A 15,385-nucleotide genomic window follows, 5' to 3' on the forward strand; every position below is an offset into this window, starting at 1 on the left:
ACAGCTGGATCTAAACAAGCTTTCTGGCATGATTCAGACACAACTGACCTATGGAGAATGCCAACCTAATCCAACACTCTCAAAGGGCATACAGAGAAACTAAGCCCCAGGAGAGCAGCAGTTACAACCCAGAGGCGTGCACAGCATCAGTGACCGAGCAGGGAGAACTCAGGTCCTGACTCCCAGCTGCTAAAGCTGGCTTCTCACAGTGGTCTGTCCCCAGGCTAATAGCATCCCAAAAGCTTGCTGGCAATGCAAGACTCACTCCAGACTTAAAGACCCAGAATTTGTGTTTTTAATAAGACCCTCCCCCTGCAGGTAATCTGTGTGCACATTGGAATGGAGTATGGTACTGCTGGCCTACCTCACTGCCTCTGAGCAGCGTGGGGAGTTGAATTCAGCACAGAGCAACAGCATAGGTTAATCAGAGGGCACCTGACGTGTGCCTATTAAGTGTCAGTTGAGTTGATTTTTGAGTCATAGCAACCTCATGTGTTACACAGTAGAACTGCCCCATAGAGTTTCCCAGACTGTAATCTTTAAGGGAGCAGATCACCAGGTTTTCCCCCATGGAACCACTGGTGGGTTCGAACCACCAACCTTTCAGTTAGCAGCTGAGCACTTAACCATTGCACCACCAGCACTCCTTAATGAGTGCCTAAGGATTAGCATTACTTTATATCTTGCTTTAAATTAGTGCTAGTCACCACTATGTATCTCTGAGGACACAATCAGTATGAGTAAAGGAGCCACAGGAGCGCTGTAACGTCCTACTGGATATCTTCCAATATTCTGGAAAGCAAGTGAGAGGCCTATAAAAGCTCTCCAAAAAACCAAACTCACTGCCAACAAGTCAATTCCAACTCATAGGGACCCGCTTTGGGTTTCTGAGGCAGTAAATCTTTACGGAAATAGATTGCCCCGTCTTCCTTCCATGGAGTGGCTGGTGGGTTTGAACCACTAACCTTCTAGTTAGTAGTCAAATGCCTTAGGCTCTACGCCACCAGAGCTCCCAACAACAACAACAACAACAAAAAAAGAGCTCTGTTGTTGTTGTTATTTGCCATCGAGTCGGCCCCGACTCATAGCGACCCCTCCTTGGGTTTCCGAGGCAGTATCACTACAGCAGTAGGAATGCCCAACCTTCCTTCGAAGGAGTGGCTGGTGGGTTTGAACCGCCAGCCTTCTGGTTAGCAGTCAAGTGCCTTAGGCACTATGCTACCAGAGCTCCTAAAAAGAGCTCTAGACACTGGGAAAAGAGAGTTTGACTGCATTCAGGAGCCTTATTCGAAGAGTCTGCTCTGAACAGGGGAGCTCTGAGGAAAAGAGTTTATTCTTAGAGAGCTACTAGACTGGCTAGACTGGTGCTATGTTTGTGCTGAATGTGAGATGTTCACTCCTGGAGAAAATATAACCAGGTGGTTCAGGACATAGGGAAGTTTTCAGAGCGAGGGAAAATGTAAGGTGGGGCAAGGAATGCAACAATGGCCTTAAGGTACAGTGGGAAGAAAATTGCAAGGGTAAGATGTGTCCTGTGGCCCTGGACATTTCAGGGCTTTGTTGTTGTTGTTGTTGTTTGCCATCGAGTCGGCCCCGACTCATAGCGACCCCTCCTTGAGTTTCCGAGGCAGTATCACTACAGAAGTAGGAATGCCCAACCTTCCTTCCGAGGAGTGGCTGGTGGGTTTGAACCGCCAGCCTTCTGGTTAGCAGTCAAGTGCAGGGCTGTATGTTGTCCTAAAAACATAAGGGTATAGCAATGGCCAGTGCCACCATGCTGCAGGAATGATGGGGCAGGAAGCACTCTGTGTACTGGAGCTGTGAGACTATAAGGAGAAAGATTTTACCCCAGAGGATACAGGGTGATGTGGAGGTGGGGAGAGATTTCTAGTCTGGAAAAAATCTATGGCTCCATTGGAAAGGGAATCCTTGGGTGGTACAAACAGATAATGTGCTTGGCTGCTAACTAAAGGTTGGAGGTTCAAGTGCATCCAGAAGCACCTCAGAAGAAAGCCCTGGTGATCTACTTTCAAAAAATCAGTCATTAGAAACCCTATAGAGCCCGGTTCTACTCTGACATATTTGGGGTTGCCATGAGTCAGAATCCATTCAACAGCAAGTTTTTGTTGTTGTTGTTGTTACTGATTTCCAGTGGAAAGAGCAGTAAATGCAATTCTATTGATCACAGTGGATCACAGTTTTGTTGCTAACTGACTGTGTGCCCTTGAGCAAACACCTTGCTGCCTCTAACCCTTTGTTTCTGCATCTGATCCAATGATAGTGGATATGAAGCCACATGGTCCTTTGTTACTTAGGATGACTTCCATTGGAAGTCATATGGGAATATTTTTATACAATCGTTCCTCAATAATTTGTGGATTCCAGATTCATGAATATGCCTATTCACTAAAAATATTTGCAGTGCTTTCTCAAACATGCACATGAACAGAGTGATGAGAGCTTCCCAGCTGAGTGTGAACAAGGCTGGTTTGTTACTCACTAACTCAGTGTTCATGGGGACTTTATAGAGCATAACTACTGAGAATAATGAGATTTGACTAGAACATCAACTCCACGAAGGTAAGGTCTTTTGTGTTTATTTCCCGAGTAACTGCTGAGTTTGCAGCCCCTAGTTTCGTTCTATTGTACACAGGGTTGCAATGAGTCAGAGCTGACCCAATGCCACCTTACAACAACAGAACAGGGCTGGCACATAATAGGGACCCTGTAAGTATCTGTGGAATCTATGAAGGAATGACTGTGCCCAAGTTGTGTGGTCCAGGGCACTGGTGATGAGCAGCCTCTTATTTTCAGACCTGGGAGGAAGATGGTGGTCAGGCTGGTGAGGACTTGCCTGCTTAATGCCTCTTAGCGCAGCCAGACTGAGTCACTGACGCAGAAAGTGAGAAGGTGTGACAGGAAAGGTCTAGTCCCCTCTCACCTTCTCCCATCATCTCAACCCTACCTGGGCCTTACAGAGGAGAGGGTAATGGAGGCTGAGAAATGGGTAAATTGTAGGCTGAGCTAGGACGGCCAAGGAGCCATGGAGATGGTCTGCTGGGGGGAAGGGCCTTATATTATTAGGGAGAAGACTATCAGGGGAGAAGTCCATTGCCACTTATGTATACACTGCGTAGTGCCTAAGGGATTTGACTATTAACCAGAAGACTGGCAGTTCAAACCCACCAGCCACTCCTTGGAAGGAAGGTTGGGCAATCTACTTCCGTAAAGATTTACTGCCTCAGAAACCCAAGGAAGGGTAACTATGAGTCGGATCTGACTCAACGACAGTGAGTTTGGTTTTTTGATCCCTGCTTCAGTTACCACATCTGTACAATGGGGATAACAGTGCCTACCTCACAGGGCTGTCATCTCACAACGAGGTAACATGTTGAGAACAGTGGCTAATATATAAGCAAGTGCTCTGTAAGGATTAGTAGCTGCTACCACTGGCTCCCACTGTTCCACCCCTATTCTCCCTGCATGTTCTTAGCATCATCCTGACTTTGCCAAGTGCTCCCACTTGCCTGTTCTGCCCACCCATAGCTCTCCTCTCAGCAGTCCGAGGAAATTACTATAGGAATGGGCACCAGCTCTGGCTCTGCCACACTGCGTGCCCTTAAGGAAGCCTCTCTGCCTCCCCTAAGCCTGGTTTCCTGAGGTAGTTCCTTTGACTTAGAATATGGTCAGGGTTAAATGAGATTATGGACGGCAAATGCTTTGAAGGGCTTGAGGGGCTCCTCCCTAGAAGAGATAATACTTGAGGAGACAGCTGAGACATGACACAATTCTCCCAGGATCACAGAACAAGGTCAGGGTAGTTCTGGGTCTCCTGAGTCTTTCTAGTCCGTCTAAGATGTCATAGGGTGCTCATCTCAAGCATGGCTCAACCCTTCACCCTTGCAAGGTAGGGGCCAAGTCCACAGGGCATCTCCTTGGGGAATGAGCTACAGGTCCATTCTTTTCTAAAACACTGTTCTATGCCACAGACACTAAGGGTCACACCCCTGGGACATTCTGTGAGCAGGAAAGAGTGGCTAAAGGGATCGAGAAGAAGCTCCCCTCATAATAGCCAGGGAGATCATTGTCATCTGTGTGGCTTGAGGGACTGGGGGAGGTTAACTCTAAAACAGTTCCTGCCCACTAGCCAAGGCCAGAAATCCCTCCATTTGGCCTGTGCTCTTTATTATTATTATTATTATTTCATTTTTATTTTTACTGTGATTTGGGTGAAAGTTTACAGAGCAAATTCATTTTCCATACAGCAGCTCATACACATTTTATTTCATGACATTGACTGCAATGCCCTACGATATAACAGCTCTCTTCCCACTTCCTTCCCGTGGACTGCACCCTTTTGCAGTAAGACTTTGCCTTCTGTCCAAATGCAGTCCTCTCCCTCCTCACCATACCCCTCTATACCCATCAAGCTTTTTTAGGTATTTTAGTTCACTGTAAATTTGTCTGCTCTTGAGAGTGAGCAGCAGGCATGAAGGTCAAAGGCTTAGGTCAAGGGGAAGAGCCTGAGAGGTAGGAGAAGTCCAGCCTACCCTTTCTTTCCTTTTGGGGTGGGAGCCTCTGGCTCTCTGAGGCCTGAGAGGGGCCACAGGGAAGGAAGCCCCAGTTGATAGCCTAGAGTCCAGGGGAAAAGGCTATCAGCAGCTGCCTTCCTGGGTCCCCCTCCCAAAACTTGGGGTGTCCTGAGTAACTCCCCACCCACCCCCGGGGCCCTCCCTCCCTCCTGCCAGGCACTTACTCTGAGGTGCAGGTGATCAGTCCAGGAGCCGATGACCTTATACTCAGCAGAGCCATTGCGCAGCTGGTACTGGTAGATGTCATAGCGCCCGGGGGCATCTCCATTCTCATTGAAGGTCACAGGATTCCCTGCGATGCCTAGAGAAGTTGTTACACTCAATGTCTTGGATGAGCCTTGGCACACAGACAGGGAGGATTCTGAGCCTTCCTCCTCCTCCTTAGCTCCTTAGCTCAGAGCAGAGACAGCTCTGAGAAGGCCCCTCCATAAAAGCTCTTGGGAACATCTGGGAGACCTTCCCATCCACCCTCACTCAGTCCCAGGAGCTCCCTTCCCCCTGGCTGGCTGCTTGGCCCAGGGCACTGGAGTTGGGCGGTACCTGCACAATGCACCCACCTGAAAAGTTGACACTCCGGATGTATTTGAGCAGTTGGGTGCCATCTACAGGATCCATTCGTGGGCAGAGTCCCACACGGCCCGGGCACAGGTCACGGTGCATGGCATGCAGCGCATGGCCCATGGCGTACACAGCATCTATCACAAACTGCACCTTCCCCTCCTGCTCGTATGCTGAGTCCTGCCCAATACGTTCCCGGTCTGCAGCAAAACATCCACGTTGGGGATACCACAGGCCAACTGCACCTGGGTATAGCCCAGTACCCTCACACAGGATGCAGTAGAGCCAGAGTTGCCCCCTGGCACCTGTCTGTGTACACTTAGATTGCTTGACTCCCACCCAGTGCTTTCTCCATCACCACAGGTGACAATCTGTGTGGCGACACCTGGAGAACTGCCCTGAAGGGGTGAAGGAGTGAGTCCCCAAGGCCCCAGAAGAACCGGTGCACCAGTTGCCCTGGGAAGGCAGTGACCCAGGGGAATCCCTGTGGCTGTGGCTGCCCCTTGCCCTCCCCCCAGCCTGGCCTGGGGTAATCGCCAGAGAGGCCACCCCTTCCACAGGCTGGGAAATGGCCAGGACAGGAGCCATGTCTGTCAAGAAGAGAAGTGGTGGCCCAAAGCAACTCACCCACAGGCAGCTTGGGCAGGCACCCAGACACTGCCCTCACCCCAGGGTACAGAGGACAAACTGAGGCCCAGAGATGGTGATAGACTAGCCCTTCAGGGCTCAAAACACAGGCCTCCTGATGGCTTCAGTAGCTTCCAATTGCCCCAGATATCAGAAGTCACCATCATCCCCAACCACTCCTTCCCACCTCAGCAAACCCCCTCAGTAGCCAGGGTGAGTGAACTTTGCAAAATGCAGAACCCACTCCTACCCCTGTCCCACTGCAAACTCCACAGTGGCCCTCCAGGGTACCGTGGCCTTGGGAATCTGACCTCCCCTCCTCATCCCCTGTCTTCTGTTCACACCAGCCTCTCTGCTCTGGGGCCCTGTGGAAGCTCCTGGCCGGCTACCTCAGTGTCCTCATCTATAACAAGGGGATAATAATCCTGCTTCACAGAGTTGTTGTAGGCTCAAATAAAATGATGTATGGAAAATACTTGGCATAGATTAGGTAGTTAGTCCTCACGACCGTGTGTGCTAAAAGGAGCCTGGTGGTGCAGAGGTTAAACACTCAGCTGCAAACCAAAAGGTCAGTGGTTTAAAACACACCAGCCACTCCTTGGGAGAAAAATGAGGCAGTCTCTTTCCATAAAGATTAAATCAAAAACCAAACCTACTGCCATCAAGTCGATTCTGACTCATAGTGACCCCCATTGGGTTTCTAAGGCTGTAAATCTTTACGGAAGTAGGTTGCCTCATCTTCCTCCCATGGAGCAACTGGTGGGTTTGAACTGCTGACCTTCTGGTTAGCAGCCAAATGTCTCACTCACTATGCTACCAGAGTTCCTTTCCATAAAGGTTACAGCCTAAGAAATCCTATGGGGCAGTTCTAATCTGTCCCATAGGGCTACTATGAGTTGGAATTGACTCCACAGCAACAGGTTTACCATATGTGCTAAGTGGTCAGAGTGGGGAGGGTTTCTGAAGTGGGCAACTGAGATCCCTGGGCGAGACTAGTCTAGGAAGGGCTGAGCTGAGCCCTGGATAATAACAATAATGAACTGTAGAGGCAGTTGACCTCTACTGAGCACCTCCGAAGTGCCAGGCATTTAAGCTCTTTACATATATTAACTCACTGAATTCTCACAACAATCCTATGAGGTGGATAATTATCCCCAGTATAGAGATGAAGGAACTGAGGCACAGAAAAGTTCAAGAACTTCCCAGGACTATGAAACACTAGATCTGAGCCCAGGTTTTTGGGCCCCAAGCCTAACCATTACACTATGGCTGTGAAGGACAGTAAGAGCCTCACAGGAAGGAACGTGGGTCAGAAAGTACTGAGTGGAGGAAGGGAGGAGGGACAAGGGTGAAGACCTGGGTGTGGATCCAGGACAGTGAGGTGGAGGGACCAGGTTGCACCATGGACCCCACCCCAGGGTTCCTCTATCCCTAGGGTGGAGAAAGGGAGAGGATGGGCAGAGCACTAGGGAAGCCCTGCTTCCCCTCCCAAGGACCCAGCCCTTCCTCAAAGTCTGGACAATGTACATTAACTCTCATAAGACCCCCAACCCCACCCCGTGCCTCCTTGCTAAAACAAACAAACAATTGTTGATCCCCACTCATGGTGACGCCACGTGTGCAAAGCAGAATTGTGTTTCACAGGCTTTTCAAGGCTGTGACCTTCCAGAAACAGACTGCCAGGACGTTCTTTCAAGGCAGCTCTGAGTGGGTTCGAACCACCACCCTTTTGGTTAGGAGTCGAGTGCTTAACTGTTCAACTGTTAACTATTTGTACCACCCAGGAACTCCACCTCCCTGCTAGAGAGAGAAGGCAAGTTCTACATCTTGCCAAAGTAATTTCCCAGAGGGCAGCAGAGTGCTCAGCCCAAGTGGGCTGTGTACTAGAACATCTTTGTTTTGTGTGGGGCCAGGATGGGCTGGACCAGTACGAGACCCTGATCCCCTGGTCATTCCAGAGGTCACTGTGTCCATCCTCCTGCCTTGGATACCTTAAGGTACAGGGGATCACCCTGCCTCACTCTGTAGTCTGCTCTGCTATCTGGTCCTCTTACAGCAGGAAGGACAGTCACTGCCCCTCACCAGGGTGTAGGAAGGCCAGGCTGTGGCATCTGTTACCCCTCAGCTGGTCTAGTCACTCAGTTGACCCAGCTGGTCAGGACTCTCCTTAGCTCAGAGTAGATACTCATAGACTGGTGAGTAGTCATTAGAAATCATGGAGTCACAATGCTAGGGATGATAGTACTTTAGAGATCATCTGCTCCGATTCTGTCATTTTATAAAAACACTGAGGCCTGGGGAGGGAAGCTGACTTGTCCCAAGTGTCACAGCAGTGGGCCAGGCATCTTGAAGACACGATGAACACTTTTAGCTTCTGGACCACCCCTCTCCATCTCAGACTGCACCTAACCTGGGGTCTTGTCTTAGGCCCAGGGAGCTGCCAGCTCACCCCCTGGGTTCTTGTGCTTTTAGCCAGCAGTTGGATGCTGTGTCCTGCCTGTGTCAGAGCTCCCATAGTGCTGGTAGCCAGCTTTCCATCCCTGCCCAGACCACCAAGGCCTTGTGACCAAGGACAGAGCCCTGTGACCCCTGAGTGAAGGGCTTCCTTGAGGTCAGAGATCAAGGGTTACCAGTACTCCAATTGGACAGTTCAGGGTAGATGTCTAGTCCAGTTGGCTCTGAGTACTGTTGGGTCCAGAAATGCAGCTTCCACATGCAGCCTTGGGACCACAGAACGGTGGATAGAGGCTGCCTACGTGGCATTATCAGCAGTCAGCTAAGATCTTGGCTGTCCGCTACCACTGCAGAATATTTGTATGAACCTGGACTCTAGGTCCAAACTGGCTGGATTGGAATTCTGCTTCCATCATCCATCTAACTATGGGACCTTGGACCTGTCACTTAACCTCTCTGGCTTCAGTTTTCTCATCTGCAAAATGAGGATAATGATGGTACTTCATAGGGTCATTATGAGGTTTAATGGATTAATATTCACAATGAGAGTTAGTGGTTAATATGGGAATTCCTGGGCAGCGTAAATGGTTAAAGTGTGCGCTTAGCTGCGAACTACAAGTTTGCGGTTCACCCAGAGGCACCTCAGAAGAACGCCTTGACAATTTACTTCCAAACATCAACCACTGAATACCCTATGGAGCACAGCTCTATTGTGACACACATGGGGTCACCATGAGTCGGAGTTGACTCAATAGCAACACTAGTGCTTGCTAAGTGCTGCGTAATAACTATTAAATGGGCTGTTAAACACCCAGGGTGCAAAGAGGTGTAAACCCTGTCCCTGCTGGGGAGCTCAGGAGGGGGCGGGAGCTCAGAGGCAGCAGAGTTTTGCTAAAAAGCAATACGGTGGCATAGCGCCTAAGGAACCTGACTGCTAACCAGAAGGCTGGCGGTTCAAACCCACTAGCCACTCCTCAGAAGGAAGGCTGGGCAATCTACTTCGTAGTGATACCACCTCGGATACCCAAGGAGGGGTCACAGTGAGTCGGGGCCAACTCAAGGGCACAGAACAACAACATGTCTAGGCCAAGGCACAGAGACTGGATGAATAGGAAAAGCACAATCTCCAGTTTCACTATCCTGTCTTCTTATCTGATCACAAGGTTCTGAGACCCAGGATAGAAATGCATCCTGCCCCCAAGGGAGGGAGACAGGGTGGCCTGGAAAAGCCACTCCTGGAGCCAGAGCCTGACTCACAGTCCCAGCCCTGCAGCCCTGGACCCCTGCTCTTCCCACCCTTGGGCCTTGTTCTCTCCAGCCTTAAAACTATCACTCAGCTTCTATTCACATGGATAAGAGACTAAATTATTAACCAGGGACAGAGCGGGGGCAGTGGCCACTTCAGAGAGGAGGCAGCTCTTTCCAAGGCCAGCAGCCCTGGGCCCTGGCTGTACCTCTGGTGGACACGTGCCCCCTACTGAACTGGCTCTCAGCCCCTCCTCTCCCTCTTTCCCCAGGAGTACTGTCTTACCAGGTCAGGGCAGAAGCATCTATTCCTAGTCATTCAGGTTCTAAACCAAGTGCTCTTACCAGGGCCACAAAGCCACCTGTGTAAGCACTGGAGTGTGGACAACCCCACACAACCATCCTCACCAGAAAAAGGGTTTCTGTGGGCAGGAGAACTGCCCCTCCAGAATCTTCACCCCAGGGTTGTTACAAGTACCATCCAACAACTTCTAGAGACTTCTCAACACTCTTTCATGTTCTTAACTTTTGTCTCAAGTCAAACCCCACTTCCAGATGAGAAAACTAGGGCTTAGAGAGATGACCTGCAAAGGACCTCTGTCAACAAGGGAGCCACCAGGCCTGGAACATGCCCTCCACGCACACCCTCAAACTCAGCCCCTTGGACTTGGCCCAGGGCCCTTCCCCCAACACCCCACAGGAAGTAATGGCTACAGGGCCAAAGTATACTCACATGGGGTGTGGGGGAGTGGGAATCATAAATACATGTTAAACAAGGACAAAACTCTCTGCCCTGGATGTTGGAAGCAGCAGCAGCTAAGCCGACAACTGGAGCAGCTCTCCATGTGCCCCCTTACCCTGACTCTGGCTCCTCAGTGAATAACCCTAGGACCCCAGCCCACATCACCCAAGCTTTTGTGGGCCTAGCATTTCTCCTCCCCACAGCTCTGGGAGACAAGCTTGACTGTCCTCCTCTTGCCCAGGAGGTAACTGAGGTTTGCAGGTGGTTTAATGATGTGCCCAGAGTATCACAGGAGTCCGGGCACCTAGCAGGTGTTCAGTACATACCTGTGGATTGATGGAGCTGGTAAGTGGCAGAGCTGGGATCGGAGCCCAGGTCTCTCTGGCTCCAAATGACTTTCCACTTCCCTGAACCATGCCTCCCCTACTTCACCCTTCCAGCCCCTAATCTGCCTCCCTCTCACTTCTGCTCAGGCCCTGACCCCCAACTCTCTGGCCAGGCCTCACCAAGAATTAAGGACTTTCTATTTGGAGATCAAGAGAAGGTAGGTGGCAGGTGGGTGGGGGAGTCAAAATATCCCTTCTCATGGGTAGGCAGGACCCACAGTTCCAGGCAGGGACATCACAGTTCTGGGAGAAAGCAAAGCACACATTTCTAAGAGCTATTGGAGGAGATAAATTCCGAACACATGGCGACGTTGACAGCAGCAAGAGTTTGAAGATGTCCTAATTGTGTCCCAGGGCACAATGAGGCAGAGACGCGTTTGGCTCTGCCATGGGTGACAGCCAGCCGAAGAACCATCCGGGAGAGGATTTTCTCCATCAAACCCCCCCCCCCTGCAGCTGTGGTTACTACGGCGACTGCAGCCTTTGTCTGCAGGTTGTAAATTGTAATTGAAATGAGTTTTCAAGGTTGAAATAATCCGAGCTCCTCCTTGTCTCCCTCCACAACTCACCCCACCCAATTACAATCCTCTTAGTTCTAACGCTCCTACACACATTCACACACATTCTTAAAGTGGCTCCCTGACATAAGGGTAGGAAAAAGCAACCACATCTACACTTACATATTTTAACATCTACACAGGAACAAACATACAAGCCTGCATGCATCTATACACATGTCTGTGTACACATACATGCTCAAACATATATATAAACACAAACCCACCCAACCAACTGCCATGGGGTTGATTCTGGCTCAGCAACCTTCATTGGGTTTCCAAGGTTGTATATCTTTACAGAAGTTGATTGCCTCATCTTCCTCCCACAGAGCAGCTGGATGTTTGAACAGCCAACATTCTGGTTACCAGCCAATGCCCTACCCACTACACCACCAGAGCTCCTTTTATAAACACAAGTATACATATAAACACACACAATACAATGCTGTTATTGGGTGCTGTCAAGTCGATTCCCACTCAGCAACTCCATGAGACAGAGTAGAACTGCCCCCATAGGGTTTTCTAGGCAGTTATCTTTACAGAAACAGATCAACAGGTCTTTCTCCCACAGAACCACTGGGGGTAGGGTGGATTCAAACCACCTACCTGTAGGCTAGTAACTGAGCACTTAACCAATGTGCCACCAGGACTCCTTATACATTTATATACTAGCACAGTCATTGAGATTCACCCACTATCTTTGGCCAAGAAGTCTCACAAACAGATTCTAACAAGGAATCAAGTACAAGTCATTTACTTGGAAGCTGAGGCTAGGAAGAGAGATGCTGTGTGGAAGAGAGATGGAGAAGGAAAGGCAGCTGTGCTCATGAGCAGATGACTGCTGTGAGCACCTGGGGCTCATTCCTGCTAGGGACCTCCAGGAGAGTGTATAGAACACACTGCAGCGTGTCCCAGAGGGGAGATAAACACCCCAGCTCCAGTCAGTCTTACACTGTGAGGGCTGCTCACAAGGCCATCAATTCCATTGGTATATACGGGGATAGTGAACACTGAGGGGACCTGGACGGGGCAGTGATAGTGCCGGCACTGACATGTATACATTCATGTGTACAATCAAGCATGTTGTTTTCGTGTGTTGTCAAGTTGGTTCTGACTCATTATGACCCTATAGGACAGAGGAGAATTGCCCCATAGGGTTTCCAAGGCTTTACAGAAGCAGACAGACACATCTTTTTCCCATGGAATGGTTGGTGGGATTGAACCACTGACATTTTGGTTAGCAGTCAAGCACTTAACCTTTACGCCACTATGGCTTCTTACAGTCAAACATGGGAATCATATATATATATATATATATATATATATATATATATATATATATATATATATATATATATATATATATATATATATATAAGCTCTGGTGGCATAGTGCCTAAGGCATTTGATTGCTAACCAGAAGGCTGGCAGTTCAAACCCACCATCCACTCCTCAGCAGGAAGATGGGGCAATCTACTTCCGTAGTGATATCACCTTCACCTAAGAAACCCAAGGAGGGTCACTATAAGTCAGATCCAACTTGATGGCAGTGAGTTTGTTTATATATATATATATCACATATCTACACATATAAAAGGAGCTCTGGTAGCATAGTGGCTAAGACACTTGACTGCTAACCAGAAGGCTGGCGGTTCAAACCCACCAGCCACTCCTCGGAAGGAAGGTTGGGCAATCCTACTTCCGTAGTGATACTGCCTCGGAACCCAAGGAGGGGTCGCTATGAGTCAGGGCTGACTCGACGGCACATAACAACAACAACAACAACAACACATATAAAACTTACATTTACATACAAATAAGCAAACACAAACACTGGTTTTCATCCCTTGGGCAAACTTCCAGGGAATAGGACAAGATTTCTCCAGCCCCCCCAGAGAGAGCCATCCATTGTAGTGGACAGACAGACACATCTGGCCCTGACTGTTGGCTCTGCCATGAACCAGCTATGTGATAAGGTCGAGTAACCAAGGTTCCTCGAGTTTCAGTTTCCTCAGATGCATATTCAAGACAAACCTTAGCTTGAGGGGTTGAGGGAGTCCCTGGGTGGTACAAACTGTTAATGTGTTTGTGTGCTAACCAAAAGTTGGCGGTTTGAGACCACTTAGAGGCACTTTGGAAAAAAGACCTGGCTATCTAAGTCTGAAAAATCAGCCACTGAAAACCCTATGGAACACAGTTCCACTCCAACGTCCATAGGGTCATCATGAGTTGGAATCGACCTGACAGAAGCTCATTTGGTTTTGGTTTGGAGGGGTCGTTGGGAGGATGAACAAAACTAGCAGATGTAAAACACCCAGTACCATCCCCTGTGCCAAGAACTTTTCTATGAGCCTAAGTTTTCCTTGCATCCCTGACACTCCCTTGCTGGATAACTCCCTCACCCCTAGAGGCCTCCATCTCAGCCCGTGGCTTATCCTCATGGCCCTCCTCCTTCATCCCATCTGCAGCCTGCCCTGACCTGGCTCCATGCCAGTTCACCTCACCTCCTGCCTGATATGAATGCAGAATGCACATCACACACAAGCAGGGCTCTGGGTTCTCAGTAGGGCCCCACATCAGTTCTCCCATGTGCACAGATGGGGAGGAGAAAGCTGCCACTCTGTGCTCCTTGACTGCGTGCCCTCCTTTTCTCCAACCCCACCTGTAGTTGACCCATTGTCCCCATCACCTCCCTGAAACAAAGGATCTTTCTGACTTCCCTCTGGAACTGTCCAGCATTGCTGAGAGTCACAAAGCAGGTTCTCCCTCTTCCAGAATCACTCTTGCTCTTCAGCTCCACACCATGGTTTTTGCTGGTCCCTACCTTGGAGTTTTCAATCTCCATTAAGTCACCTCTTTCCCATCTTGAATATCTGTAAACACAGTATTCCCATCTCCATCATCCCTAGGTCTGTTCTCCCAAAACACAGCCTTATCTCTATGCCAACTCCTGCCCCAGTGAACCCTGGGTCCAGATGTTTCTGGGGCAAGGGGCTAGTGGTTGGGGCAGATGGGGATAACTTAAAGAACATGCAAAGTTTTTGAATCCTCATAAGAAGCCCTAGTGGTGCAAACTGTTAAGTGTTCAGTTGCCAACTGAAAGGTTGGTAGTTCGAACCCACTCAGTAGCTCCACAGGAGAAAGATTTAGCAACCTGCCCCTGTAAAGATTCCAAAAAATAAACCAAACCCACTGCCAGCAAGTCAATTCCAACTCCCCATAGAGTTTCCAAATGCTGTAAATCTTTATGGAAGCAGACTGCCTCATCTAGTGAGAGGGCTGACTCATGGAGTGGCTGGTAGGTTTAAACCTCTGACCTTTTGGTTAGCAGCCAAATGCTTAACCACTGCACCACCAGAGCTCCCACCTATAAAGATTACAGCCTACAAAAATCTTCTAAATCCTATGGGGTAGCTCTACTCTATCACATGGGGTCACCATTAGTTGAAAACAATTCAATGGCACCTAACAACAACAAAAATCTTCATGTAACTCCTGGGTCCCTGAAAGTCTGACCTCAAGAATATGTCCCCAGATGTCCACAGACTCCAGTTTGAGAAATGCCAGACCAGCAACAAGCCATGATGGGCCCTGCTGGAAAGCCCTCACTCAGCCTCTCACTGGCTGGGTGGGCCTGGCAAGTTGCTTAGCACTCTGAGCTTCAGTGCCCTCATCAAGAGACCATTGGAGAAGAACAATGCCTGTGGCAGAGGCCACAGCCAGAGCCAAGCACAGGTCAGCTGCCAGAAAAGGCATCTCCCTGCTCCTCCTCCCAGCATTGACCCTGGACCCGGCTCTCCTTGAAAAGACAGGATTGGAGCTGGGACAAGGAGGAGACAGCTCTGGGGTTTGAGTCAAGGTCAGATGCAGATGATGTGCCTATGCCCCTTCTAACAATCCCTCTGGGGATGCCCCTCTCCCCTATTCCTCCATCCCTCAGCTAGTCCCCTTCCCCTCCTGGCACCAGATCTTTCCCATCCACATAGAAACATGCTATCATTTCTTCCATTTAAAACAAACAAACAAAAGCAAAGCCTATCTTGACCTCACTTCTCTGCCAGCTAGCATCCCTTTCTCTGTTCCTGTTCACAACAAGGATCCTCGAAAGCATCTTCTCTACTCACTGTCATCAACTTCTCTCCTCTGTTTCTCTCCTGAGCTCCTTCTTTGGGTTTTTTGCATCCCCCTCTCAAGGAAACATTCCTATTGAGGTCACCAATGGCC

General features: G+C 49.4%; 1 protein-coding gene across 1 annotated transcript in view; it reads right to left on the reverse strand.

The window, feature by feature from the left end:
- Positions 1-15,385, reverse strand: part of GRM4 (glutamate metabotropic receptor 4) — a 141,791-nt gene that overhangs the window by 17,100 nt on the left and 109,306 nt on the right. Inside the window, exons 6-7 of the mRNA XM_007939344.2 lie at positions 5,150-5,350; positions 4,757-4,893 (exon numbers count right to left, since the gene is read on the reverse strand). Of these exons, the coding sequence (XP_007937535.1) occupies positions 4,757-4,893; positions 5,150-5,350 (338 nt within the window). The remainder of the gene's footprint in view (positions 1-4,756; positions 4,894-5,149; positions 5,351-15,385) is intronic.

Source organism: Orycteropus afer, unplaced genomic scaffold, assembly GCF_000298275.1.
Source record: "Orycteropus afer afer isolate SDZICR_OR568_19922 unplaced genomic scaffold, OryAfe1.0 scaffold00059, whole genome shotgun sequence".
In the NCBI taxonomy this organism is placed as follows: domain Eukaryota; kingdom Metazoa; phylum Chordata; class Mammalia; order Tubulidentata; family Orycteropodidae; genus Orycteropus; species Orycteropus afer.